Source organism: Entelurus aequoreus, linkage group LG05 (genome assembly GCF_033978785.1).
Source record: "Entelurus aequoreus isolate RoL-2023_Sb linkage group LG05, RoL_Eaeq_v1.1, whole genome shotgun sequence".
In the NCBI taxonomy this organism is placed as follows: domain Eukaryota; kingdom Metazoa; phylum Chordata; class Actinopteri; order Syngnathiformes; family Syngnathidae; genus Entelurus; species Entelurus aequoreus.
Genome location: NC_084735.1, coordinates 65,033,789 through 65,060,685, shown reverse-complemented (window position 1 = coordinate 65,060,685; position 26,897 = coordinate 65,033,789). Strand labels below are relative to the sequence as shown.

The 26,897-nt window shown below is 40.2% G+C and overlaps 2 protein-coding genes across 2 annotated transcripts; one reads left to right on the top strand and one right to left on the bottom strand.

The window, feature by feature from the left end:
- The first annotated feature begins 784 nt into the window (after window positions 1–784).
- On the top strand, window positions 785–11,420 carry LOC133649960 (V-set and immunoglobulin domain-containing protein 10-like 2). Its single transcript, XM_062046676.1, has 12 exons — window positions 785–839; window positions 2,007–2,354; window positions 2,436–2,711; window positions 3,593–3,868; window positions 4,774–5,043; window positions 5,109–5,366; window positions 7,302–7,592; window positions 7,663–8,007; window positions 8,855–8,977; window positions 9,050–9,074; window positions 10,734–10,825; window positions 10,946–11,420. Exons 1-12 carry the CDS (start codon window positions 785–787, stop codon window positions 11,071–11,073), a joined length of 2,487 nt encoding a protein of 828 aa, XP_061902660.1. The 3' UTR covers window positions 11,074–11,420.
- Window positions 11,179–25,592, bottom strand: chek1 (checkpoint kinase 1). Its single transcript, XM_062048670.1, has 14 exons — window positions 25,429–25,592; window positions 25,205–25,270; window positions 24,769–24,883; window positions 24,359–24,467; window positions 24,065–24,129; window positions 23,928–23,997; window positions 23,661–23,849; window positions 19,586–19,690; window positions 19,436–19,517; window positions 19,286–19,372; window positions 19,046–19,214; window positions 18,833–18,964; window positions 11,894–11,995; window positions 11,179–11,800 (listed from the first exon to the last, which is right to left on the bottom strand). Exons 2-14 carry the CDS (start codon window positions 25,267–25,269, stop codon window positions 11,705–11,707), a joined length of 1,386 nt encoding a protein of 461 aa, XP_061904654.1. The 5' UTR covers window position 25,270; window positions 25,429–25,592; the 3' UTR covers window positions 11,179–11,704.
- Between the last annotated feature and the right edge of the window lie 1,305 nt (window positions 25,593–26,897).

The window sequence follows — 26,897 nt, the reverse complement described above, 5'->3', positions numbered from 1 at the left end:
CGGCCTACATTCACTCAAAGCACACGTCTCCTGTTACGTACTCAACAGGGGCCCTCCCAAACCGCTCGTCTTCTACTTATGATCTTTTAAGAGTAATTCCTGCAAGGCCAGATTTCATCTAGTGTATGTGCAGGCTTCATACAAAACCAAGCACAGCTGCAAGATGCCGAATATCTAGCAAAACCCCCACAAAAAACATATCTATCCAAATCCAAATCTCATCAGTCTGCGGTGACCCCACAACCCTGGAAATTAAAATCTCAAAAATGTATTTGTACAATTCCCCAAGGAGGATTAAAGCAGCAGGAAAGCGATCCCATTGAACAGATTATTGTCTTATCATTTTTGTGTGTGTTTGTACCCCCTCCTGTCCGGAAACAAAAGAAGAGCAAATAAAATCAAACCTATAAATCCTCTTTAATCCTTATTGTGTGCAGATTGGGGTTGCCGCAGTGATGCTTCTGTGGTGAAACATCCACATTAAAAAGACCCTGAATGGCAGCCATTATTAATGCCAGTCATGCTAACCTGGGCTTGTCTTGTATAATGAATGAGCAAAAAGTATCGCTGATGTTATTCTAAACGCGAAAGACGGACGGCATGAATAATGGAGGCCAAATCAGTTGACTTCATCTCTTCCTGCTCAAAGTCAGTGCCTGCAACGGAATTCTGCAGGGACCTTCTGGATGGCAGCAAAGGACGCAGGAGGAAGCACTCACCTTTTTGTTTTTGGGAAATAGACCTTCTTTGTGGAAGTTGTTGGATTAAAGGTCATGATGATACCATGGTGGCCCAACTGCTAGGGCTGGTTTTTCTACTCCTGCTTCACTCTGTAAGCTGTAAGTACCACAAAACATTGAGTTATGGTCATGGCATTGAAATTGGAAGTAGTTTTAGATGTGTTCTATTAAGCAAAGCCCAACAGTCATTCAACACTTCACTGGAAGCGTTATGTAAAGATTTATAAGCAGCACTGTCATAGACCAGCAGGAGGGCCTTAAATTGTGGCCCTAAGCAGAATTGTATTTGGAGGCCTTCTCACTCCCCATTACAAACTGTTTTCACACTTTTTGTCAAGAGGATTGTATGTGATATGTACATTTTCATAATGGGCTTGTTCTATTTTGGGCCAAAGTAAAACAAAGATAACAATCTGAAGTTGTCGTAGTTGTACTCTTAAGTTATTATGCCATGATTTTAGTTGTACGGCCCATGTGGGAATAGATTTTCCTTCATGCGGCCCCTGAGCTAAAATTAGTTTGACACCCCTGCCCTAGAGCCTGTTTACCCATCATACCCCTCACTAGAGAAGAGGGGTTTAAACGGTCGGGTTAGGGTTTTTATGCCATCATGAGAAAAAAAAATCTTCCTTGTGGACGTGATACCTGCCCCTAGCTAGATGAAGTGTATTAAAGTAGGCTTCACTACACATCCTAAAAATCTACTAACTATACATCACTCAGCTAAAAATGTGGGATCCATGTGTTTTTCTTCAGTGAATACGCTAACCCACCATGACGTTGCTGTTCTAACTGCGACGTTAGCACTGTAGCGCTCAGATAGCTATTCCAGTGTTACTAACATATGCTTCTTCCTGTCCCACTCCTTAAAGTTGTTGTATGTGATGTATGGTATCTATTATGTTGGAAAAGCGCAGAGTTACAGTGTATGTAAAAAAAAAAGTGACAAGCGTAGACAAACATAGCTTATTAGCATTAAAGCTACAAACACACAAAACTGTGTGTTCAAGTAAGGCTTACTAAAAGCACTTTCAAAATGACTAAATTCCAGCATCAATGCTAGATTTTGGCCAATACATTCACGTGGGACATGTTAACTAGAAATGTTGAAAAATAGTGACAACATGGGAGTTGTACTGTGACCTACAATGCAATGAATCTTGTAACTGAACACAAGTGTGATATACAACACCACTGTCTCCCTTTCCTACACACACACACACCCACACACACACTGGGATGCGTGTGTGTCCCCTCTTACTCCAGCACAGAGCATCAATGGCGAGGTGGTGTACCATGACAACACCATGTACGGCGTGGTGAACAAAGCAGTCATCCTGGAGTGCGGTAGCACCATACCTGACATGTACATATGGAGCTTCACCAGGCCCGGCACTGAAGCCATCAAGGCGGTGGTGTACGACTTGGGCCAAGGTCCCAAGATCCAAAAGCTGGCCCAGGCTCTCGGGGAGCTAACGGTCATCTCCAAAAGTGCCGACGTCAGCATCGACAAGCTGCCCGTGGCGGCGCAGGGCCTCTACACCTGCCAGGCGTTCTATGACCTAGAAAGCGAGCCCAAGGTGTACTACTACTACGTGCATCTTGCCGTCAGAAGTAGGTCCTAGAAGAAAGAACAAATATGACGTAATAGTTTGATCTGGTTGACTCATACCAATATCGCTTACCTTAAATCAGTTCCAGTCACAAAGCCGCACCTCCTGGCGAGCGACGTGTCTCCGGTGGAAGGTACGACAATATGGCTGCGATGTAATCTGGACAACGGGACGGGGCCCATCCAGTACGTGTGGCAACAAGAAAGCCTCCAAGGAAACGTCTCAGCGTTTGCTCAGGGCAACACCAGTGTGGTCAACGTGACGGCGGTGAACCGCAACCACACCGGATGGTACCGATGTATGGCCAGCAACGCCGTCAACAGTGAGCGCTCGGATCGGATATGGCTGGATATTATCTGTGAGTGGAATGTACTACAAATACAGAAAACCACTAATAGTATCTACTGTACTGTAGACTAAAGATGTGCATTGTTGGGTGATTTTCTCAGGGTTTGGTTGTTTCAAATTTGCTTAATTTTTTTCATTTGACCACTTTGATTTGACTAAAGTTAAAAAGGTAAGGCACAAAAACAAAAGTTTGAACGGTTTGAATTGGGGGTTAAATCACCAAAATGATTCCCGGGCGCGGCCACCGCTGGTGCCCACTGCTCCCCTCACCTCCCAGGGGGTGATCAAGGGTGATGGGTCAAATGCAGAGAATAATTTCGCAAAAGCTAGTGTGTGTGTGACAATCATTGGTACTTTAACTTAAAATATATGGAATTTATTGGCCAGGTATGTTTAACACGCAAGGAATTTGACTTGGTAGATTCGCTTTGTTCTAAATCATGTATCACAATATCGTAACACTGTATAGGGAAGGGCACCAAAACCCAGTTCCATAATGGCACCAGTGCCAACACAAATGGTAGTTACCAGACCAAAAAAAGAAGTAGATATCGGTACCTTACATTGGTGCTTAATTAATGCAGACTCAACCACTTGCAACAAGTGCTTGACAGAGCTATTGTACAAGTAACGTCTCGTAAGTAATGTAGCGTCTAAGAAACTCAGAGGGAATCTAAGAAGAAGAATTTCCCCAAGCTCACACATGCCTCCCATTTATGCAAGCTTGAAAAACAGGAGATCCATTGGATGCGTGTTTTAAGATGGTAAAGACAGCAATATGTATCATTACGCTAAATACAGTAATTAATTAGACATTCTGTCCTTGAAGTAACATTTGCAGAAAGAAATAGAGGAGCCCTTTAAATGTCCCCCTGAAAAATGTCTTTCCAGTTGGCCCGGATATCCCCCAGATTGAGGTGACGCCGTACACGCTGACGGAGCGAGGCTACTCGGCCCTGGAGAGAGAGACAGTGTCCCTGCAGTGTCAAGCTCAGTCCAACCCTCCCAGTCAGTACGTGTGGTTCTACAACAACTCTCAGGTGTACAGCGGGCCGCAGTTCACCATCACCAAGGTCCTCCGGATGCACACGGGCGACTACGCCTGCCTGGCGCAGAACACCTACCTCAACACACGCTCTAAAAAGACCATCAGCCTGACTGTCTACTGTGAGTGTGAACTTTGTGACACCTTCTTGAGCTACACGTCAAGAATTTGGGTCTTCTGTCTTTGATTTGTCAATGGATACTCACCATTAACAAATCAAATCCAACACTATCTTTAGTCTTTGTCAACCCTGAAGTTCCAATTCTGTTCTCTGTCTTGATTGGAAGACCTCTGTCATCTGTTTTTCCTCCCTAAACACACTTCAACACAAACACACAGCCGAGTGTGGAAGCCCTCCAGACCGGTTCTTCCGTTTGGACCGTCGGGAAATTTGATGGGACTCTCTGGCAGGTACAGTGCTTGCTGTCGTGTGACAGCCATGGCAAGCAATGGTCAGTTACAAAGACCAGCACTTGGCATTCTACTGGTTTCTGCTTCTTCAGCTGTACTTACCGTTTCTCAAGTTTGAGTTTCACACCCAGATTTTAGAATGCATGCAGAGGTAGATAAAGCGGACCACTTGCGCTATTTCAAATACAGCTACTGCTATTTCGTGGAATTGATATGAACAACATCAGGAGGTTGCATACAGCCTATGTTTCTGGACGTACCAATAACTAGAGACTTCTATGGTCATTTGATTATGGTGACCATGCACCCAGCCATCATAGGAGACTGCTGTTCATTGAATAGAAACATCTATTGGATAACATAACGTACAAACATAGACACATTTCACCACACCTAGTGTGTGTGTGACAATAATTGGTACTTTAACTTTAACTTAGTACTGTTTTTCGGTAATAGCACAAGTCCACATTTTCCATGTGTGCTTGAGTATGGTGCAAATCACTGGTACCAAACAATCTGACTAGCGTGAGTGAACCCTTATACCCAACTGTAGTTTAACAACTTCCTCGGATCATATCATCCATCGCCTTGTTACGCTGCATCTTCTCACCAACAGATCCACCAGATGCTTCCCCTTCCTGCTCCATGGAGCCAGCCCTGAATCACACCTCCCTGAGACTGCGCTGCTCCTGGACAGGCGGCTTCCCGTCCGCCTCCGTTTATTGGGCTGAACACTTGAGACGTGCAGGGCAAGACGAGGTCGGCAAGGGGCACACAAGCGGCATCTTGCTGCCGTCTGAAGAACTGGGTTCAAACAGCAGCTTGTTTACGTGCACGGGCTCCCACCCTGCACTCAAACAACCAGTGGAGTGCAGCACACGTGCACGTGAGTACACATTGCTCGGTACACAACTTTGCTATCCAAGAATTGAACCTCCTCTCCTCCCCCAGATCTACCAGCTTCAGAACTGGTGTGTTTAGCCTACGTGACAACCAACAGGCAGTATCTCATGTTGTCGTGCTCTTGGGATGGAGGGGCCCCCAACGCTCTGGTGTGGTGGGAAGGCCCAAGTGGTCATGGCAAACGTGGGGAAGAAAACTCCAACGTCCTGATCCTTCGCTACGGAACAGCTCAAAGCGGGAAACCTTACACCTGTCACGCTAAACATCCGCTTCTGGTCCAAACTAAGACCTGTAGGCTCACACTGGGTCAGTGCTCAGAGGAGAGCGTTCAAAGCAATGCTACTTAATCTTATTGGTTCACAAATGCTCACAGACACTAGGGTGCATACTTTATGGTTGGTCTTGTAATTGCCATAATCAGTCTCCAAGTGCGAAAAACGACCACTTGAACACAGACTATAAAGACTAGGCAGTGGTAATTTCCTAGTTGGTAATTTTTTAATTAGCCTATGACTGATACAACCATGTATGACAGTATACCACATAAAACACACACATACACTGCCTTAAGAGGAGACATGGCATCTGTAAAGTTAAACAGGGAGTCTTGAGCACTGCTGTATGCAGTGAGAAGCTTTTAAAAAAATAGTGTACAGAAAATTGAAAAAGGGGAATAAGCAACGGCCGTCTAACACGTAATGTATTTTAATCCGTAATAGACGCGTGTTATGTAGGGTTTTTTGTGCCAAATTTTATATGTACAAAATGAATACAAAGTCAAATACATAATTGAAATGTTTAAAATGAAAAGTAATTTTTTAATTGTTAATTTATTAATCCAATTGTCAGTTAAAAGAAACAATTATGCAGTTTATCTAAATAATAAAAAAAAATGTAATATCAAAATGTACTATTTATGCAAAATCCACATATGTAATTTTATCAGAAAAAACATTGGGCAATGCCCCGATAATAAACACTTGGTTTGGAGGTTTTTTTTGTGCCGCAACTTATAATATGTACACGATAAACAGAAAGTTAAATAATATTCAAGATTATCAAAATAATACATTAAATAGTTATTCAATAATCCAACAGTCAGTTTAAAAAAAAAAAAAAAACTATATATTTCAAAACATTCATTTCTTGTCATTTAATTAAAATGTTTTGGTTTATAAAGTAAGTAAACCCTCGTTTGTTGCTGTTAATTGTTGACAGTGGTAAATGAATGTCCGCAAAATAGGAAATAATTATGAATTGAATATTTTCGTTGCAGGGCAGCACAGTGGCCCAGTGGTTAGTGCTCGTACCTCACAATAAGAAGGTTGTGCGCTCCATTACCGGGATCGAGGTCTTTCTGTGTGGAGTTTCCATGATTTGCAACACTAATTATGTGAAAGTGCACATCAATGATTGTCTATCGGTGTTTGCCACGGTGATGAGGTGGCGACTTGTCCAGAGTGTACCCTGCCTTTTGCACAACTGCAGCTGGGATAGGGTCCAGCTCCCCCCGCAACACAAAAAGAAACAAGCGCTAGAAAATGGATGGATGGATATTTTCATTGCTAGTGCATGAAAAACTTGTGTGTTTTAACAATATTACTGAATAAATGTTTTAACATTATGAGATCCCTCTATACATGTAATAGTCACCTTTACACTCGTTTAATCTAATTTAGTAATGCTGTCTGAGGCTAAGGCAATCGGTGGCCATCATACTGAACACTGCTCTGAGTGGTTTGGTCTCATCCAGTGATCAATACTACTGTATTACTGATATTTTAAGCTTATTTAGCCATTTTTATGCTTGAAAATGCATACCTAAGGCCACAAATACAAATGATGCTTGTTTTATTAAATGAAACATCCCCTTTAAAGTGAATTAGCCATAAACGTAATTATATTTAATTAAAAGCTAACTTTAATGATTAATTCTGTGGGGCTGTTCAACAGCAGCATTATGAAATATATTAACTACCGGTAATTAAATTAAAAAAAAGAAAGTAATTAACACTTCAATTAATAATTAGTAATTGAATAAATAATTAGACATTTATTTATTACTTAAATTCTAAAAATTATTTAAAAAAATAATTTTTTTTAAATTTACTTTGTACAGGCTACTTATTTAATTTTGGCCCAAAAAAATCCTTCAGTCTGGAACAGTCTGCAGGCAAGTAAATAAATGCCCCCAACTACAATGTGAGGAAATACAGTAAATATAGTTTATTTCACTTGCAGAGGCTCCTGTGTTGCTAACGCAGCGCAGCGTTGTGTCCGTGTTCGAGGGGGCCGACGTGCAGCTCTCCTGCAGCCTGAGGGCCAACTACCTGCCCACCAGTGACATAACTTGGTTCAACAATCACGGTTTGGACGTTCAGGACACGTCCAAGTATATGCTGCTACGAACATCAGCGTGGGCTAACCTGACCGTGCGAGACACGGACCACACTAGAGACAGCGGCGAGTACAGGTGCTCCTCCTCCAACGCTGTGGGAGGAGCTGACATCAACATCACATTGGTGGTCAAGAGTAAGACTTCAAAGAGTATCTTTGTAAAGCAACTAGTTTGGCTGATGCTAAGAATTGTTTTCAATTTCAGAGCACCCCATGCCACCCAACGCCACCCTACTCAGGGTGACGTACATCAGCCGGCAGCTCAACGAGGTGGAGCTGGAGTGGAAGATAGAGGGCGAAGCCCGACAAGGCTGGACCGGATTCATCGTGCAGCACAAGTGGGTGAACGAACACCCGGGGAGGAGAACAAGTGGAAACGATTCAAAGCAAGAGAGGATCGGTGCCTCGGTTTGGCACCATAGTATTATCCATGACCCTGATGTCAGGATTCAAACAGTAGGGATGTTGACACCCACAGCTAAATACCAGTTCCGGGTCACACCTTTCAACCACAGAACCATGGGGCACCCCTCTGCTGCAATAACGCCAGGTACAAATATGAGAGGAAGGTTAAATAGACTGGAATGGCACAAAATAGAGTCCAGATGAAAAAAATATACAGCAATTCTGATAATCCTGCTAACGACTTAACATTGGTTCTTCTTTATCTATTCAGGTGAAAAGACTCCACCCTAATTCACACACAAACACAACCCTATTTGCATCCTTTCCTGCCTCCTTTCTCTCCACTTTCTCTGTGTGCTTGTTCTTTTTCCATGCATACTGGGCACATCTATCACGTGACAGAAGCTTGAGGGTCATATAGTAGATAGCTGCGGGGCAGATTTAAAGTTGGACATAAGAATAACATTTTATGGGAATTAATTGGTCATTTGTACAGTAAATACAACCAGTTCAATACAACAAAGCTAACAAAAAAATTGTAATATTTATTTATGGCTAGTATTTTTTTCATTGATATGCACAATATAAATACATGGCATAATATTACACTACATGTTTTGCTTGTTTAAACCAGAGCTCAAATGCCGTAATGAACTATCAGCATGCAAACTTTTAAAATTATGCGATCCATGCCATGCAGAAATGCAAAAGACATGCAGGCTGCCAGATTGAGTTTAGTTGTATAACAAGTGCGATGAAGGCACGACACAGTGCATAATTTGTAAGTACACTCTTAGACACTAACTTGCATTTTTTCCCCCTGTTAATTCCCATGGAAAGTGTCCCAACTTTAAAAATGCACACTAGTACTCAGAGGTCTGGAAAGATCAGCAGCCTATTTCAATCAATTTCTCAAGATTAAAGACCAAATATTTATAGTATACACTATGTTGTGTAGCGTTGTTGCAATGTGTAACTGTGATGTGTTGCAGCCGAGCCGCGCTCCACTAACTACCCTGCTGTGATCGGCGCAGCAGTAGGGGGGATGCTCTTTGCAGCCATCGTCACAGTGCTGCTGCTCATCTACATAATCCGCAACCGCAACAACAACCCTCGTGAGTCACACACACACACACAATCTAGTGAACACACAGCATTTAAAGGCTTTCCGTTGCCTCCCCTCACAGGACTACATGACATGCTGTTTGGCTTGTGAGTACAAATTAAAGTATGCAATAAAAGTGAGGAGATATGACAAACCAGCAACTATTTTATTATATCTTCCCAAGGGGCAATACTTTACAAGATAAACTTGTATATACTCGGGATCTTTCTGTATGGAGTTTGCATGTTCTCCCCGTTACTGCGTGGGTTCCATCCAGGTACTCCGGCTTCCTCCCACCTCCAAAAACATGCACCTGGGGATAGGTTGATTGGCAACACTATATTGGCCCTAGTGTGTGAATGTTGTCTGTCTATCTGTGTTGGCCCTGTGATGAGGTGGCGACTTGTCCAGGGTGTACCCCGCCTTCCGCCCGAATGCAGCTGAGATAGGCTCCAGCACCCCCGCGACCCCGAACGGGACAAGCGGTAGAAAATGGATGGATGGATACTTAAGAGTAGAGATGGGTGATATGTCCTAAAATCTGTATCGCAAAATATATCAAAGCCTCCTGCGATAACGATATATATCACAATATATTATCTGGTATATAATAGAACTATTTCAAAACAGGTTAAAAAGACTTCTAATTTAGCTGTTGACGTATACAGTAACATATTGTGTCATTTCAGGTTGTATCATTTTGTTTAACCTATTATTGTTCTCCTGATACTCTCTGGTTACTGTTGCTGTTCTGTTCCAACATGTTTCATATCTAAACTTCTGTTGAAATGTAATAAGAACAAATTTTTGTTATTTTAATACTTTATATTATGCTTCACATTAGTTTTGGGCAGTACTACATCGATCCAATACCAAGTAGTTACAGGGACAGTATTGGTCATTACAATGCTGCACAATCATAACCAGAAAAACACAGAATGGCGGTGTAACAATATCAATTAAATATTTCAATAATTTCCTACTATTGCTTTGATTTAAATCATTTGGTTTTTGCCCTTAAAGCCCTCCTGTGTCCAGGCACTTGTTTCCTGAATTTGTAAACAATAACAAAACCGACAAAAGATTTTGTGTTAATAGAAAATATCGATCTAACCACTGTGGTACCAACTATTTACTGATATTATACTTGGTATTGTTACAGTTGATATCTGTATTGATCCACCCACCTTTGTTTACATTGAAGCGCTCCATCCTCGCTTAGGTTTGTAGTGTAGCATGTTTAGCTAATCCTCCTGGGGTAATACTTGTAAGAAACGTAGTTTATTCGGCACCATAGAGGCGAGGATTGCTGATTTAGAAGTGGCTTTTAACTGTGGAGGGACATTAGCTGCGAGCTCGCTAGCAAGAATGCTGCAGTGCGTGAAGGACGCGATTTTTTTCCCTCGTCGTCGCAGTCAAATTTGCGGGACACAGCTAGTATGTGACATCAACATGCATTTTAATGATATAGCAATATTAGAAGCCCTGACGTCGGCCTATCTTATATCGTACATTACACAACCTTTTAATCACATTTTTAGTTGTCCGGTATTTAGACAATGGCTGTATATTGAGTCATTTCCAATACTATTATACAAATTGTACACTGACTACTCTAAAGTAAAGTATATTCAAGTTTGATTCTTTTAGTATTGACCCTGGTTGCTGAAATGTGATGGCTGTACTCACTTTTGCAAGATACTTTTAGCATAATAGCCCCCTTTCATTTGAGGTGTGTTAAGGAATTTAAATGATTCATTTTTCAGGCAACACAGTCAGTCCAGGGAGAACATTAACTTCCCAGAGGATGAGGTGGTCAACGGAACGGAAGGGCAAATAGGAAGCTTGTCTAGCCCAGGCAAGATGGACACACATTCAGATAAACAACGCTATGTTCATATAACAAAAACAAAAATACACTGGGACATTTTAGCATCCCATTAATTGCTTTACTCGTGAATGTGATTCCTTCCCCCAGGTCCAACACTGGCTTTACCCAGGGCGTCTTCCCCCTTGAACACCTCCCCCACTGCCGGACAAGCCCCTCCCACAGGAGACAACGAACCCGTCAATGTCACCATCACCGTCAATGCGACCGGCTCCTAAAGGAATGGAACTACTGGCAAGATCGTCCAGTCGTTTCCAAAAATTGCAACATTTCAAGTTTCCTAATTCACTTACCGCAAATTGTATGGCATATAAACATCTTTCTGTTTTGTTTTAAATAATTTATTTCACATTTTGACATTGTGTGGTGAGTAACATAAGAATTTGTCAGTCTCCTTACAGAGCAGAGGTCCCCCGAATGAGGTACACCAGTACTGTGGCAGGTATTTCTGACACTGCCAGGGGCGTTACAGGGCTGTTTTTTACCAGTGTAGTTTTTAAGTAAAAAAGCTATTTTAATTCCTGCAATAATTTGTCACAAAGAATGAGAATAAATAAACAATTTCAAGAGGTCCCCAATTTCACCTAGTAGTAATCTATTTAAGTGCTTAGCATATCTTGACCCATATTGGATCGATATTAGCGTGCTAAATCAATTAAATGAGAAGTATATCAAAAAGAACTCATAGAAAAAGTTATGACACCCCTGCCATAGAGAATGTGTGTAACAATGGAATGCTAAAACAGTACAAACAAGACAACAATTTAAACATTATTAGAACAGATAAATATATACAGCTTCCTCACCCCTGCGGCATCAGTTCACATTTGTTAATATTCACCAGTGAGGTCATATGACAGGAAGTGAAATCTTCTGCGTGCTGACGATGTCACACAGCTTCTGCCTTATCTTCAAGAAGAGCCGCTTGAACTCCAGACCGTCGCCCTAAAGAAACAAATACACCAAATGAGAGGGGATGAACAGGAAGATCGTGTCTTAACAGCTTTATTTAAATACAAACGGATACTAAAAACCCACCTTGGACAGTCTGAAGTCTAACAGCACTCTTTGGTCCATTTCCAGCAAGTGGACTTTGAATATGAGTTTGTTATTGCGCTTGTCCAGTGTGTTCACAGTCACCTGAGGGACAAACACAAGCAAAAAAAAAAAAGTGTTTAAATGCCTGAAATCCAATCAAATCAATTTACATGGGGCGGCGTGGCAAAGTTGGTAGAGTGGCTGTGCCAGCAATCGGAGGGTTGCTGGTTACTGGGGTTCAATCCCCACCTTCTACCATCCTAGTCACGTCCGTTGTGTCCTTGGGCAAGACACTTCGCCCTTGCTCCTGATGGCTGCTGGTTAGCGCCTTGCATGGCAGCTCCCGCCATCAGTGTGTGAATGGGTGAATGTGGAAATACTGTCAAAGCGCTTTGAGTACCTTGAAGGTAGAAAAGCGCTATACAAGTATAACCCATTTATCATTTAATTATCATTATTTATGTACAATGTTTATATTTCCAATGACTAGTGACATTTAGAGCTTTGGAGGGTTAAATTTGATTAGATACCTGTCTGACATATTACACTGTTGCCTTATCGTGACATTTAATCAATATTGTCTAAGTGTGTAATAATTGTACAGTATATGCCATTAATAAAAGGCAGCCAGCCTGTTGTAATAAGTTCCATTTACTCTTTTAGTTCTCGCCACACTTTCCCTTGTTGTCATCACTAGTTAGTATAATTCAGTAAAAAGCTCAAGAGACGCAATACAGTTGGGAGTTGACTCTTAAACTGTTCAACAAGACATAGAAACACTTTGTTTGAACTCCTTAAATTGTTCAACTTTTGGGACATTGTAGACATAACTCCAAATGTTGCATTTTAAAAGTGGAACTACACTTTTTTATTGTTATTTTGCCTATCATTCCCTATTCCTATGTTAGAAAAGAACACTTATTTTCTTTTTTTATGCATTTTAAATGGTAAAATACGGCATATAACAGGTGGCAAAAAATGCATCTAATGGGAGTACACTATTCGCCCATAACGCCCTCTAAAAACATCCAAAAAGTGGCAACAATACTCCATGTGCATCTCCTGACCTGAATATAAACCAAAAGTTACCGATATTATTATAAATGCTAACACAGACCAACTATTTATGCCGCGCCGTGATCACAGAGAGCGAACAAGCTTATGCTGCTATATTGAGCCAGTGAGCTGCTGCATTGCCTCTGAGCTTGTGAAATTGAATTCTAGATTATAAATCATGCCTCTCACCTGGATAATAGAAGGATGTCGACACAAACCAATAGTTTGTCCACTTTGACATTCGACTTACACCCAGAGATAGCGAGAAGACACCATTTTTTTTAAACGGGAAGATATGAACATTCCAGCAGTTGGCATCACAGTGATAGCATACATTGTACAGTAAGTGATTGTATTAATATGTTCGTAGTTTGTAAATATCTAGTTCAGCACTCAGAAATATTGCTGCTAATGTTTGTGTTTCACTAAAGCTAGATCCGTTTAGCACATAACTTCTAAAACTTGTAGCTCATTCTTCTTATATTCAGATTCAAAAATACAAGGTTCTGGATCATCACTTGTCCCAAAGTAGTCTTTGTTGGCTCTCATGAACTCTGCCATGATTAGTTGTAGTAGTTGTTGTGGAAGAGATAAGCTGACATCGTGACGCGTCTAAATGAATACACAGTTGTATGCTTAAAATGAGCAAAATACGTAAGTATTACATGTTATTATGAATAAGCCTGTTACATACATACTGTACTTACAGCATATACTGTATATAAACATTGATGGAGGCTTTTGGGTGTTTTTTTAGAGAGCTTTATAGGCAGAATAGTGCAGGTCCCACTGGTTCCATTGTTAACTGACTTTTGCTAACGTTTATTTACGAGTTAGTGTAAAAAAAACAAAAAACTGATGTGTTCTTGTCTTACGTTAGGATTGTGAATGACAGACAAAACAAAAAAAGTGCAGTTCCCCTTTAAAGGCCTACTGAAACCCACTACTACCGACCACGCAGTCTGATAGTGTATATATCAATGATGAAATCTTAACATTATAACACATGCCAATACGGCCGGGTTAACTTATAAAGTGACATTTTAAATTTGCCGCTAAACTTCCGGTTCGAAACGCCTCTGAGGATGACGTATGCGCGTGACGTAGACCGGCGAACACGGGTATGCCTTCCACATTGAAGCCAATACGAAAAAGCTCTGTTTTCATTTCATAATTCCACAGTATTCTGGACATCTGTGTTTGTGAATCTGTTTCAATCATGTTCATTGCATTATGGAGAAGGAAGCCGAGCAAGCAAAGAAGAAAGTTGTCGGTGCGAAATGGACGTATTTTTCGAACGTAGTCAGCCACAACAGTACACAGCCGGCGCTTCTTTGTTTACATTCCCGAAAGATGCAGTCAAGATGGAAGAACTCGGATAACAGAGACTCTAACCAGGAGGACTTTTGACTTGGATACACAGACGCCTGTAGAGAACTGGGACAACACAGACTCTTACCAGGATTACTGTGATTTGGATGACAAAGACGCAGACGTGCTACTGTGAGTATGCAGCTTTGGCTTTTTTTTGCGTATGTACGTAACTTTTTTAAAATATATAAGCTTTATGAACCTTGGGTTAGGTGAACGGTCTTTTGGGCTGAGTGATTGTGTGTTTTGATCATGTGTTTGAATTGTATTGGCGTGTTCTATGGAGCTAGGAGCTAGCAGAGGAGCTAGGAGCTAGCATAACACGTACCGTACCGTACGTGCGCGTCACGTACGTAACTTTTTAAAAATATATAAGCTTTATGAACCTTGGGTTAGGTGAACGGTCTTTTGGGCTGAGTGATTGTGTGTGTTGATCAGGTGTTTGAACTGTATTGGCGTGTTCTATGGAGCTAGGAGCTAGCAGAGGAGCTAGGAGCTAGCATAACAAACACGCAGGTGTTATTATGCAGGATTAATTTGTGGCATATTAAATATAAGCCTGGTTGTGTTGTGGCTAATAGAGTATATATATGTCTTGTGTTTATTTACTGTTGTAGTCATTCCCAGCTGAATATCAGGTACCGTGAGTATGCAGCCTTGGCTGCTAAACATTCGATAACTTGACCGTATGTGCGCGTCACGTACGTAACTTTTTAAAAATATATAAGCTTTATGAACCTTGGGTTAGGTAAACGGTCTTTTGGGCTGAGTGATTGTGTGTGTTGATCAGGTGTTTGAATTGTATTGGCGTGTTCTATGGAGCTAGGAGCTAGCAGAGGAGCTAGGAGCTAGCATAACAAACACGCAGGTGTTTTTATGCAGGATTAATTTGTGGCATATTAAATATAAGCCTGGTTGTGTTGTGGCTAATAGAGTATATATATGTCTTGTGTTTATTTACTGTTGTAGTCATTCCCAGCTGAATATCAGGTCACCCCCGGCTCTCACAGCATCTTCCCTATCTGAATAGCTTCAACTCCCCACTAGTCCTTCACTTGCACTTTACTCATCCACAAATCTTTCATCCTCGCTCAAATTAATGGGGAAATTGTCGCTTTCTCGGTCCGAATCTCTCTCACTTCATGCGGCCATCATTGTAAACAATAGGGAACTTTGCGTATATGTTCAACTGACTACGTCACGCTACTTCCGGTAGGTGCAAGCCTTTTTTTTATCAGATACCAAAAGTTGCAATCTTTATCGTCGTTGTTCTATACTAAATCCTTTCAGCAAAAATATGGCAATATCGCGAAATGATCAAGTATGACACATAGAATAGATCTGCTATCCCTGTTTAAATAAAAAAAATTCATTTCAGTAGGCCTTTAAGTATTAAATATGTAAACTTAAATGACATTGCTAAGCCAAAAACCAACAAAGTAGAGAGAGGTGACTAAAAACACACAAACATAAACTCCACATAGGTAACCATGTTGTAGCAAATTTCCCAATTTTTCTCTTTCCCTTTTTGATTTCAGTGGAAAAACATTTTATTAAGCAGCAATCTAATTACGCCCTCTGCTGGCTTCTACCAAGTAGTGAAATCTTCTAGCAAACTCATTTTCATCATGGGCCCCATGATAGTTACGGCTCCCGTCAAAGGGCCGTTTGTAGCTGCGAAATATATATATCATAACCATACAAATACAAAATAAATTACATTAAACAAGTGCCCCTGCATTTGATTATTTGTTAACCAACAACCCTTCTTCAGCCTCACAAGTCAGGTGACAGACAGATATTGAAGTTCAGCTACTCTAGAATGGATTCCAAAAAGGGTTACAATAAGAGGTGGGAAAAATGATCAATTTTCTGATGCGTCACGATTAGAAGTACGACGATGATTTGGACATTTGGACAAATGTCCAAATATCAATTATTTACATAAATGAAATAAAACGGACCCTAAATGCAGATCTAGTGCAAACACACACGGAGAAGGGAGGAGAACAAGCTAACTCTGGTGCTAAACTAAGTAGAATGTGAATTAGTGAAACAAGAAAAACACTGTGTACACTTCAACAGAAGGACAATAGGAACTGTGTTATAGCAGAGATTAACCAGCTAAGAAGAGGAAATTAGCAAATGGATTAATAAATCAGGAGAGACAATATTAATCAGTGTGGCCGCCGGCCGGCAACACTGCAGGGCCAAAATATCTGAACATTCTGTGGTTTTGGAAGGCATCAAAATTTATTTAAGCATGCCTGCTCGCCAAGTTGAGTTGAGTTGAGTTTATTTCGAACATGCAAGCATACAACATGATACATCACAATTTCCAGTTTCTCTTTTCAACATGTTTGAAAAAGAGTAGGAAGAAGCAGAGCTTATTTAATCCTACCCCTTTTCTTTTACATAACAGTTGCTAAAACTTTTGTTCACTTCCTGTTCTCAATTTATTCACAATATACTCCATAAGTAATCACAATAAAAATAAATAAATAAATAATAATTGGTGAAGTAAATTATATTTCATATGATGAGATAAGTGAGATTATTTAGTAGGGACGATAATTTTTTTGATTACTTAGCATTTGTCACTACAGTTTTCAAGTATCTAGTCTTCCATATACAGTGGAACCTCCATTTAAGAAACCCCTCTTACTGTAATTGTGAACGTTTCGGTTTACGAACCTTTAGATGGCGCCAAATATGCCTCTGTGTGCGAACCATGTCTCCGTGTACAAACACTTCATTCAATTTGTGTGCCACTGTAAGCCTTAGGCCGTGGTCATTTTGATGACATCACTTCCTGTGCAGTACAGTACACACAAGGCATGGCCATTTTGAAGAAGCAAAGCTCCCTACGTAACATCCTGTTTACGCAGTCCATTACTCGGTCGCCATTTCTCAGTGCTTCAGTGTTTCTTCTCTCGCCATTCACCAAGTTTTGTCTATTTTGCTTACTAGCAGAGGGAAATCACCAAAAAACACTGTACACCGTGGTAAATAGGAGCAAACTGAAAAGCTACTTGATAAATCCTCAATCCATCCATCCATTTCCCACCGCTTGTCTCTCTCGATGTCGTGGGGGGACTGGAGCCTATACAGCCGCACTCGGGCGGAGGGCACGATACACCATGGACAAGTCGCCACCTTATAAACTGTCACCCAGAAAAGGTACTTGAAGCCAGCGAAGCCAAACATCAGTTTGTGAGGTATTTACATTATTAAAAATGTTTGCCCGAATATCCAAAAACTGAAAATGACACAGTAGCCGAGTAGTAGCTAAAAGGGGAGCCTAATATACATATTAATAATAAACATTATACAGTGATAATATGTAATAATATACAATATATGAATGATAAATTACTGGTATATATTATTTATATACATTGTATTATTAAAGCTGCATAAATAATCTATTTATAATCAAATCATAGCCCCTGAATGATAATCGAACTGCAGAGTGGCCAACGATTCCCACTTTTCGTTACGATGACATAAAAAATTGTATTAGCTTGTTGCATCAAATAATAAAACCATATTCAGTCAAGAAGAAGCTGTATACAGTGCAATTTTTTTCTGGCCAAATTTAAATGCATTTAACAAAAAAGATTAAATATGTTATTATTTCCAAGCATGGAAAAGCATGGAGATCTACAACTTTTTGTGTGTGGTAGGGTCATTGAAAATTGTATCAAGACTCTCCCCGGTAAATATGCATAATTTTTTGCTTGGGTAAGGTTGCATTTCATTATTTAATTTCGCATTTACATCAATGTTGGTTGCATGCGCCGTTTACGAGTACGCGTGTTGTCCCCGTCTATATCAAAATATAACTACAGATGTCAACATGGTGTATGTGCTGAAAGCTTCATTTATGACTGCTGCCTTTGGTGAAAGCTTAATCCTTAGGTTTTGCTCACATTTTATTTATTTTATTTAGACTTTTCGAGTTGGTGCTTTTCGAAACACTCGTGGCAAAAATGTGTTTTAAGAAATACAAATAATATCAAGATAATATTTAAATGGAAAACACTAATCGTTAAAAGTATATCAAACAAACCTTTAACAAAGTGATCACAGCAAACTCATGCATTCTTCGACTCTGCTCCCTTGAACTGGAGTGCGTGCCATTTTTCTCGTCGTCGTTTCGTAAAATCTTTCAACCTTCCGCCCTTCTTGACTACCTCTCGAGGAACTCTGAATAAACGTTTATCCTTTTTGCAATTTGAACGGTTTTTGCAGCCGAAAACAACACAATCATAGGGCATTTTTCTTCTAGAAAAGCTAAATGACGCCTAGGACCCGTTTAGAACCGACGCGAGCTTGACCACTACGCATATTTAATGAGCCGGACGTGAGGCGGATGTGACGTCATATGCAACCCAGCAGATGCTTAGAGAGCTGGCAGCCATTCCACAACACAGGATTGGCAAAATTCTAAAGAATGAAAATGGTGAATCGAAATAATGAAAGTCCTGGACACCTTGCATCAGCGCATACCTGTTTGGTGCAAGTGAGTATGTAGCCGAATGCTAGAGCGTCACAGGCATCTTTAAGGGAAGCCAGCGAGGCGTCAGCGCTCACGGTGGTGAAGAAGCGTGTCATTCTGCGCACCAATCTCTGCAACGGCGTCTGTGTCCAAACAGTGAGGAGAGATTGTTAACATCCTCCACTTTGTTCAGACGTTCAAAGAACGAAAAACCGAGCGTTGACCTGACTGGCTCCCGGCGTTCCTAGCAGCTGACTCCCCAGTAGCATGTGCTCAGGTTTGGTCGGCTGGGAGAAGCTGACCTGACCGTCCATCTGGCTGATGAGCAGCATGGCTTCCCAGCCTCCTACTGCCAGGTCCGGTTGGGAGCTGGAAAACTCCGTCTTGTCATCACTGCAGGGAGAGAAGCAAACGCGTAATGCTATCATTACAGAAAAAAAAAACAAATAACATTAGAAATCCACCTGTTGGCTCGAGATATCACTGCACCATCAGCTCGAAGGTGTTTTTTAGAACCGCAGTTTAGGGAACCTGATGGTTGCTTCACACCTGCACAAAAACACCTTTATCAATAACTATACAACGCTCGTGTGCACTGCTATGAGGACTTTCCTTGAGCAAACCAGCGGTCTTTCTGAATGTCTGAAATGGTGATTCGTGCATCAGGTTTGGCCAGCAATAACTTGGACAACAAACCTGCCAAAAACATGAAGTAAATAAACACAAGGAGAGACATTCACACTATTTATGCATTGAGAACTTACAAAGAGGCATGGGTTGTATTTTCTTCCAAGGAGCCAGGTAGGTTTTCCTCTGAAGCCAATCTGAATATTCCTGACAGATTTCAGAGGGCTGGTCCCACGGCAACTCTGGAAAAGTCACACGAGACACAAGCGTAGAACAAAACATGCTAGAACATTTAGAAAAGTCCATTGCTGATTTGGATTACGCAATCATGACTTGGCATCTTTCAAACTGTGTAGGCTGAGTGAATGATTGCCGATAAACTCAGTTGTGTACTTGACAAAAGTTAAAGTTAAAAGGTGGTGGCAGATTTGATGTAAAAACAGTGACTCAACATCGCATGTCAGCAAATTACCTCAAACACTCTTTCTTGACAGTATTTCACTCAATTGCAGACAGCACCACGCACTTTTTGGGCTGCAACAATTAATCGATTAAAAAAAGCTTTTGTATATATTCTCTTGCTTTGATTATTTGTTGAATGAGTGTAAATAAAAAATAATCTAATCCAGTTTATCCAAAGTGGTGGTGTGTGGGTGCTGGTGATCTGTGTAAATAGTTGTTATTTTTACTTTATTCCATCCATCCATCCATCCATCCATCCATCCATTTTGTACCGCTTGTCCCTCTCGGGGTCGTGGGGTTAGCTGGAGCCTATCCCAGCTGCATTCAGACGGAAAAAGTCGCCACCTCATCGCAGGGTCAACACAGATAGACAATAATGCACGAAATGTTGATTATAGACCTACTCAGTGGCCTAGTGGTTAGAGTGTCCGCCCTGAGATCGGCATGTTGTGAGTTCAAACCCCAGCTTGGCACTCAGCATCAAGGGTTGGAATTTGGGGTTAAATAACCAAAAATGATTCCAGAGCGCGGCACCGCTGCCCACTATTTCCCACACCTTTCAGGGGGTGAACAAGGGGATGGGTCAAATGCAGAGGACAAATTTCACCACACCTAGTGTGTGTGTGACAATCATTGGTACTTTAACTTTAACTTATGTAAAACTTTTTTTTTTTAAAGAAAGGAGGTTGTGGCAAACAGAAATATTTCTATTTACTTCAATTTTCCCCTAAAATATGCATTTAGTCTATAAAGTGTCTTTTATCCGATTCCTCGATTAATCAAACAAACTCACCGATAGAACATTGATTGATTGATTACACAATTACTAAAATAATCAACAGTTTCAGCACTGATGCACATATTAAAACTGAGGTGTTTTTAAAGGGGACCTATAGTACAAAACCAACTTTTCTTACCTATTGCTACCTGTTTTTTGTGTATTTGGGATGTGCATAAGTCCCAAAAATTTGAAATCAAACCATTGGCATTGCGCAGTCATTTATAAAACAATCTTGCCTACATTCTTAATTCCTCCAAACGAGCTGTTTGGAAGTTGCCTAAATAAGAAGGCCCACAAAACGGCATCCTGAATAGACGGTCAGAAAGCGGCTTGATGATGGTCTGTAAAACATAATCTATGCAAAATGTTGACCAAAGAACCACCATTACATGTTAAGTAGACTACAAGAAAGGGTTTTAAATGTAGAAAAAAATCAGAATATGACCCCTTTAATGGAGACAATTTTTACTATAATGTGGCAAATATTTGGACTGCAACAATTAATCGATTAGAAAAATTATTTGATTTATATTCTGTTGCTTTGATTTTTAGTTTAATGAGTGATTATTAAAACTAAAAAAATCCGGGACGGCCTGGAAGTTTAAATACTCTAACAGTTTCCACACAGAGGCTGCAAAAGAGCACACGAGAGCTTTGGTGTGTGGGTAAAGTGATCGGCGTGGCAGCAAACAGTGGAGACTTGTTTTGTTAATGCACAGATGTTAAAAGTGCAATTTAAATGTTGGTGATGTGCATTTATCAAAAAAAAAGAAAGAAAGTAATGGTTATGTTTATTTTAACTATTTATCCTAAAATACGCATTGAAAATACGCTGTTAAGTGTGTTTTATCTGATTACTTGATTAATCAAACAAAATGATCAATAGATTACTAAAATAATCAATAGTTGCCACGACTAGCGAATAACACAATCGCTCTTTTTCCAAGACCAGTTTATTTTTAGCCACTTAACAGTTCTGCTCTGCTTTATTGATCACCATTATCTTAAAATTAGCATAAATTCTCCTCTGTTTCTTGCTAATTTGATAACAACCTTTTCCAGCAGCCATCCACAAATAGGTTTGGCCCTGCCTGTTGGCCCTCCAAACACAGTACAATGGGACTGACGACTTTCTGGTCTTAGACACTTTAGGACAGTGGTCCCCAACTTTTTTGTAGCTGCGGACCGGTCAACGCTCGAAAATTTGTCCCGCGGACCGGCGGTTGAATGTCATGAAAAAATTAAAATAATAAACGTGAATCCACTGTGTACTCATATGGATTTACTAGCACAATGCGCCAACAACATAACATGAGTATAACATCAAAGTCTCTGGTAACTTCCTCTCTGCCCATTACATAAATAAAAAAATCACGTTGAAAAATATATAAATGACAAGAACCAGCAATTCCACACTACTTTCATTATGAATGTTATTTTTTAACATCTGAAATAAAGTTGTCAGTTTGAACCGTCAGATAAGCCTCCTGCATGTTTGTGTGCCCGAGTCGACTCACAAGCTCTCCTCCTCTCCCCTCTCCCTCATGCACATCCTCCTGATAAATATATCACACATGAACAAGTAGTGTTGCCTTGTTGTCAACATCCGTAGATTCGTCAACCTGGAGTGCATACTACGGTGATTTATCAATCCTCTCTAACAATTGTGTCTCAATGTCTTCGGCTATTTCCTCAGTGCGCCTAGTCACGGTGCTAGAGGCACCTGTGATATCTTCTTAACAGCAGCCTCTCCTAAAAGTTGACGGCAAATGTCTTTAGCGGCAGGAAGGATCAATTCTTCACCAATAGTGAATGGCTTTTTAGCCTTAGCAATACGATTAGCCACTAAGTACGAGGCTCTCAGTGCATTCTCAATTACTGATGTGGTGTCCCTCAGTCATTTCTTCTGTTTTTCATGTTCATGTTTTTTTCTTTCAAAATACTCCAGGGACTTGTCTTTTAATCCAGGGTGCTTGGTCTCCAAGTGGCGAAGCAGTTTTGAAGGCTTTATTGCCTCATTAGAGAGTTGGTCGCCACATATTATGCAGAGTGGGCTCGGTGCGTGGGAATCACCTGTTGCGATAAATCCATAGTTGAAGTAGGACTCCTGGTATTGTCTGTTAAAAGCTTTCTTTTTGTTGGAAGTTGTAGGCTGTTCTTCTCTCTCTTCACTGTGCCTTTTCCCCTTCACAAAGACGTCTGTTTTTTACTCATTTTCCTAGCTAGGTTAAATTTTGCCGCTCAAGTGACCAAGATATAACCGAGAGAATGCGGTCATTTTTCAAAATAAAATACTAAAAAAATAATAATAATCGTTCGGGCTCAGATAATAAATAAAACAGAAATAACTAATTATTTCTTGTTCTTATTTGTAAAAGCTTAGTTTTTTTCAATTTTGGCAACTCCTTATTACACTGGATCAAGGCGCTATATAATAAAACTAGCTGTAGAATGATCAGTAATGGATACATCTCAGGGACAATACCTCTATTAAGAGGTCTAAAACAAGGGTGCCCTTTGTCTCCATACTTATTTATTATTGCTATGGAAATATTGGCGATTAAAGTTAGATTGAGTGGACCAGCAGCACGCACAATCATGTGTGCTTACGGACTGTATCCCTGCAGACTGTATTGATCTATATTGATATGTGAATGAGTGTAAATGGGGGAGGGAGGTTTGTTGGGTTGGTGCACTAATTGTATCTTGTGTTTTTTATGTTGATTTAATTAAAAAATAAAATAAAATAATAATAATAATAATAAAAATAATAAAAAATTAATTAAAAACATTTCTGCGGCCCGGTACTAATCGAGCCGCGGCCCGGTAGTGGTTGGGGACCACTACTTTAGGAGACTCTAACATCAAATAGACTGAAACACTGTCCTGGCTTTTTTTTTTCGAGAGTAAATGATAAAAGTATGGCAAAAGCGGAGACCAGGATGTGATCTTGACCAGTGATTATTTACCTCCAGCCAGCATTGCAGTCAGCACAATCCCACAAGCCCAGATATCTGCCGGCTGAGCTTTGTACTCAGTCTGGTTCAACAGCTCAGGGGCAACATAAGGAAGAGTCCCGCAGAGTCGGTACATTGGTCGCTCTCGTCCTTTGAAGCGAAACATGGTCGCGAGGCCAAAATCCGTCAGCTTGAGGTTGTCTGGAAAGTGAAAGTGCAGCTGATTAAAGTTTGGAAATGCGACATGTTTACAGTATGCCGTTGCCAAAATCTACTCACCTTTGTTGTCCAGCAAAATGTTCTCTGGCTTTATGTCTCTGTGAGTGATGCCCATATTGTGGAGGTACTCCTGGAAGAGGCATGCAGTGACTAATCGAATATAAGCAAGCACAAAATCTTAACTTTGCTTATCTCACCACTGCGGCTATAAGCTGCTGGAAAAATTTATGAGCATCTTTCTCCGCCATCCCCAAGTCAGGCTCTAAGGAAAAACATTTCTTAAATCGTATTTATTAGGTACACGTGTACAAATCAGTGGCATCCAATTCAAAACAAGTAACTATTAGGAACACATATTGGTGCAGTCTTACACCACTGCAAACTGCTACCAAAAATACAATTAATCCAAAGTGGGCACTGTTATCTTTAGAAAAAGATAATTTTACACAGTTCTAGTACTGGATCTCAACAAATGAGCATGTATGTCTCACCAATTCGATCGAACAGCTCTCCTCCTGTGCAGTACTCCAAAAAAAGATACATAGTAGGTCCTTCCTTACGATGGCCGAAAAAACGCACTATGTTTTGGTGGTTCAGGATCTAAACGAAATAGTGCAAATCACTATTTACAGTATCTCACAAAGGTGACTACAAACCTTACATTTCAACAACCATTTGTGTTTTGGCATTGCTCGGTAATAATGGTACTCATACTGAATAATAACAGTTGTATTCCAAGTTACTTAGACAAAAAAAGGCTGTGTGTTGACTCACTTGTACTTCTACAGTATATACTGTAGACTGACTACTAAAGTGTATCCAAGTTGAGTACTCGATCATACTTTATTTACTTTAAGTAATCTTCCGCACATCAGTTTTTAAATTAAAGATGGCATCTTGCCTTGTGTACGCAGATTTCCTTCTTGACATTCTCTGCACATTCTTGGGCTTGAGAGGTGTCAATCACTTTGACTGCAACCGCCTCCTCCGTCTGTCTGTTCACCAGCAGCCTCACTCTGAGCACATTGGAGAAGGTTAAAGATCAAAATTAAAACACACAGAAAGAACTAATAGACGATCAAAATGAAAAAAAAAACAACTATGATTTATGTTGTCCAGTGAAAACATATTTGTATACTGTGTGTCTGATTTATTATGGGGAACTGGCAGACTCGACTGCTGAGACTTTACAAAGATAAGTATGTAATAAATAGGAAGACTGATGTGCATGGGTTGTAATGTACATGCACGATTATTGTTAATCCTGCAAACAATAAACATAATTGAGTCCAAACATATTTATTGTTGTAGATGTGAAAATAATAAAGAACTCATACTCTCCATAAGCTCCTTCACCAAGTGTCTGAACGAGGTCCCAGTCCTCCACAAAGGGCACTGCCATGCTAAAAAAAACAGACGTACACATTATAACACACCATCACCTATTCCTATTACATCTCTTCTCTAATCCTCTTCGTCAACGCAGCCTGGCCAGCAACGTGGAACATGTTCAGTAATTCGAAATGACAACCAAAGTGCTCCGTTAATAGTAGCCACGTACCTGCAAACCCTCCTTAGCAGCAGTGTTCTCGAAACCTAAAATATTTTTGCCAAAGTAACTTGACACAAAGACAGTAGTGAAGTATGCATGAAATTGGCGCGCTGTTGTTTTGCACCTACTTCCGGTTTAGTGTCACTTCCGCTTCTGCGTTTTTTATTTTTCTAGCGTACTTCCGGTTTATACATCTGGCGTCGCATTTGTTTGTCAAACGTTTTGAAAATGAGTACTAATTTGTTTAGAATCACAGCGAAAACAAATTATATTTTATATTAAAGGTGTCGTATGAATACAACGACGTAATTTATTTGTTAGGTTTTACCTTAATTGCAGACCGAAATAACAGTGACACTACCCCCCGCCACCCCGAAAGGGATAAGCGGTAGAAATTGATGGATGGACTATACATTACAATTCATATCAACATATTTAAAAATGAACATTAGTCCACATTCAAATGTAATTTACTAACTAAAATAGTTTTTAAAGCCATTAAAAGCGTCGATCCAGCGACCCCGAAGGGAATAAGCGGTAGGAAATGGATGGATGGATCTTGTTTACACAATTGGTGACCTCACAGTAGCAGTATAATATTGTCCATATATTTATGGCTTACCCGAATCTTGAGGAGCATTTCCTTTCAGAGAGCCGGTCAAAAGACTGGCTCGTTATTATAGTTCCGTGGTTCTTGACCTTATTTACCTCAGAGCCCAACTTTTCCACTACAGATGGACTCGAGGCCCACTCAAAATAATAACACTGAATTACCGTATTTTTCGGACTATAAATCGCAGTTTTTTTTCATAGTTTGGCCGGGGGTGAGACTTATACTCAGGAGCAACTTATGTGTGAAACTATTAACACATTACCGTAAAATATCAAATAATATTATTTAGCTCATTCACGTAAGAGACTAGATATTAGATTTCATGGGATTTAGCGATTAGGAGTGACAAATTGTTTGGTAAACGTATAGCATGTTCTATATGTTATAGTTATTTGAATGACTCTTACCATAATATGTTACGTTAACATACCAGGCACGTTCTCAGTTGGTTATTTATGCGTCATATAACATACACTTATTCAGCTTGTTGTTCACTATTCTTTATTTAATTTAAATTGCCTTTCAAATGTCTATTCTTGGTGTTGGGTTTTATCAAATACATTTCCCCAAAAAATGCGACTTATACTCCAGTGCGACTTATATATGTTTTTTTCCTTCTTTATTATGCATTTTCGGCCGGTGCGACTTATACTCCGAAAAATACGGTAGTTATCTCACTCTGGATTTTAATGGTATTCATAACTATTTCTAACCTACTTACAGTTTAATAGGATAAACCTTTTCAGATATGAAAGCATGTGTTAATCTCAAAAAATATTATCAAGGCTTATGTCAGGCAGATTATAAATAGTTACTAATCAAATATACTGCAAAAAAAGGTACTCATTAAAAAAAACTGAAGAAA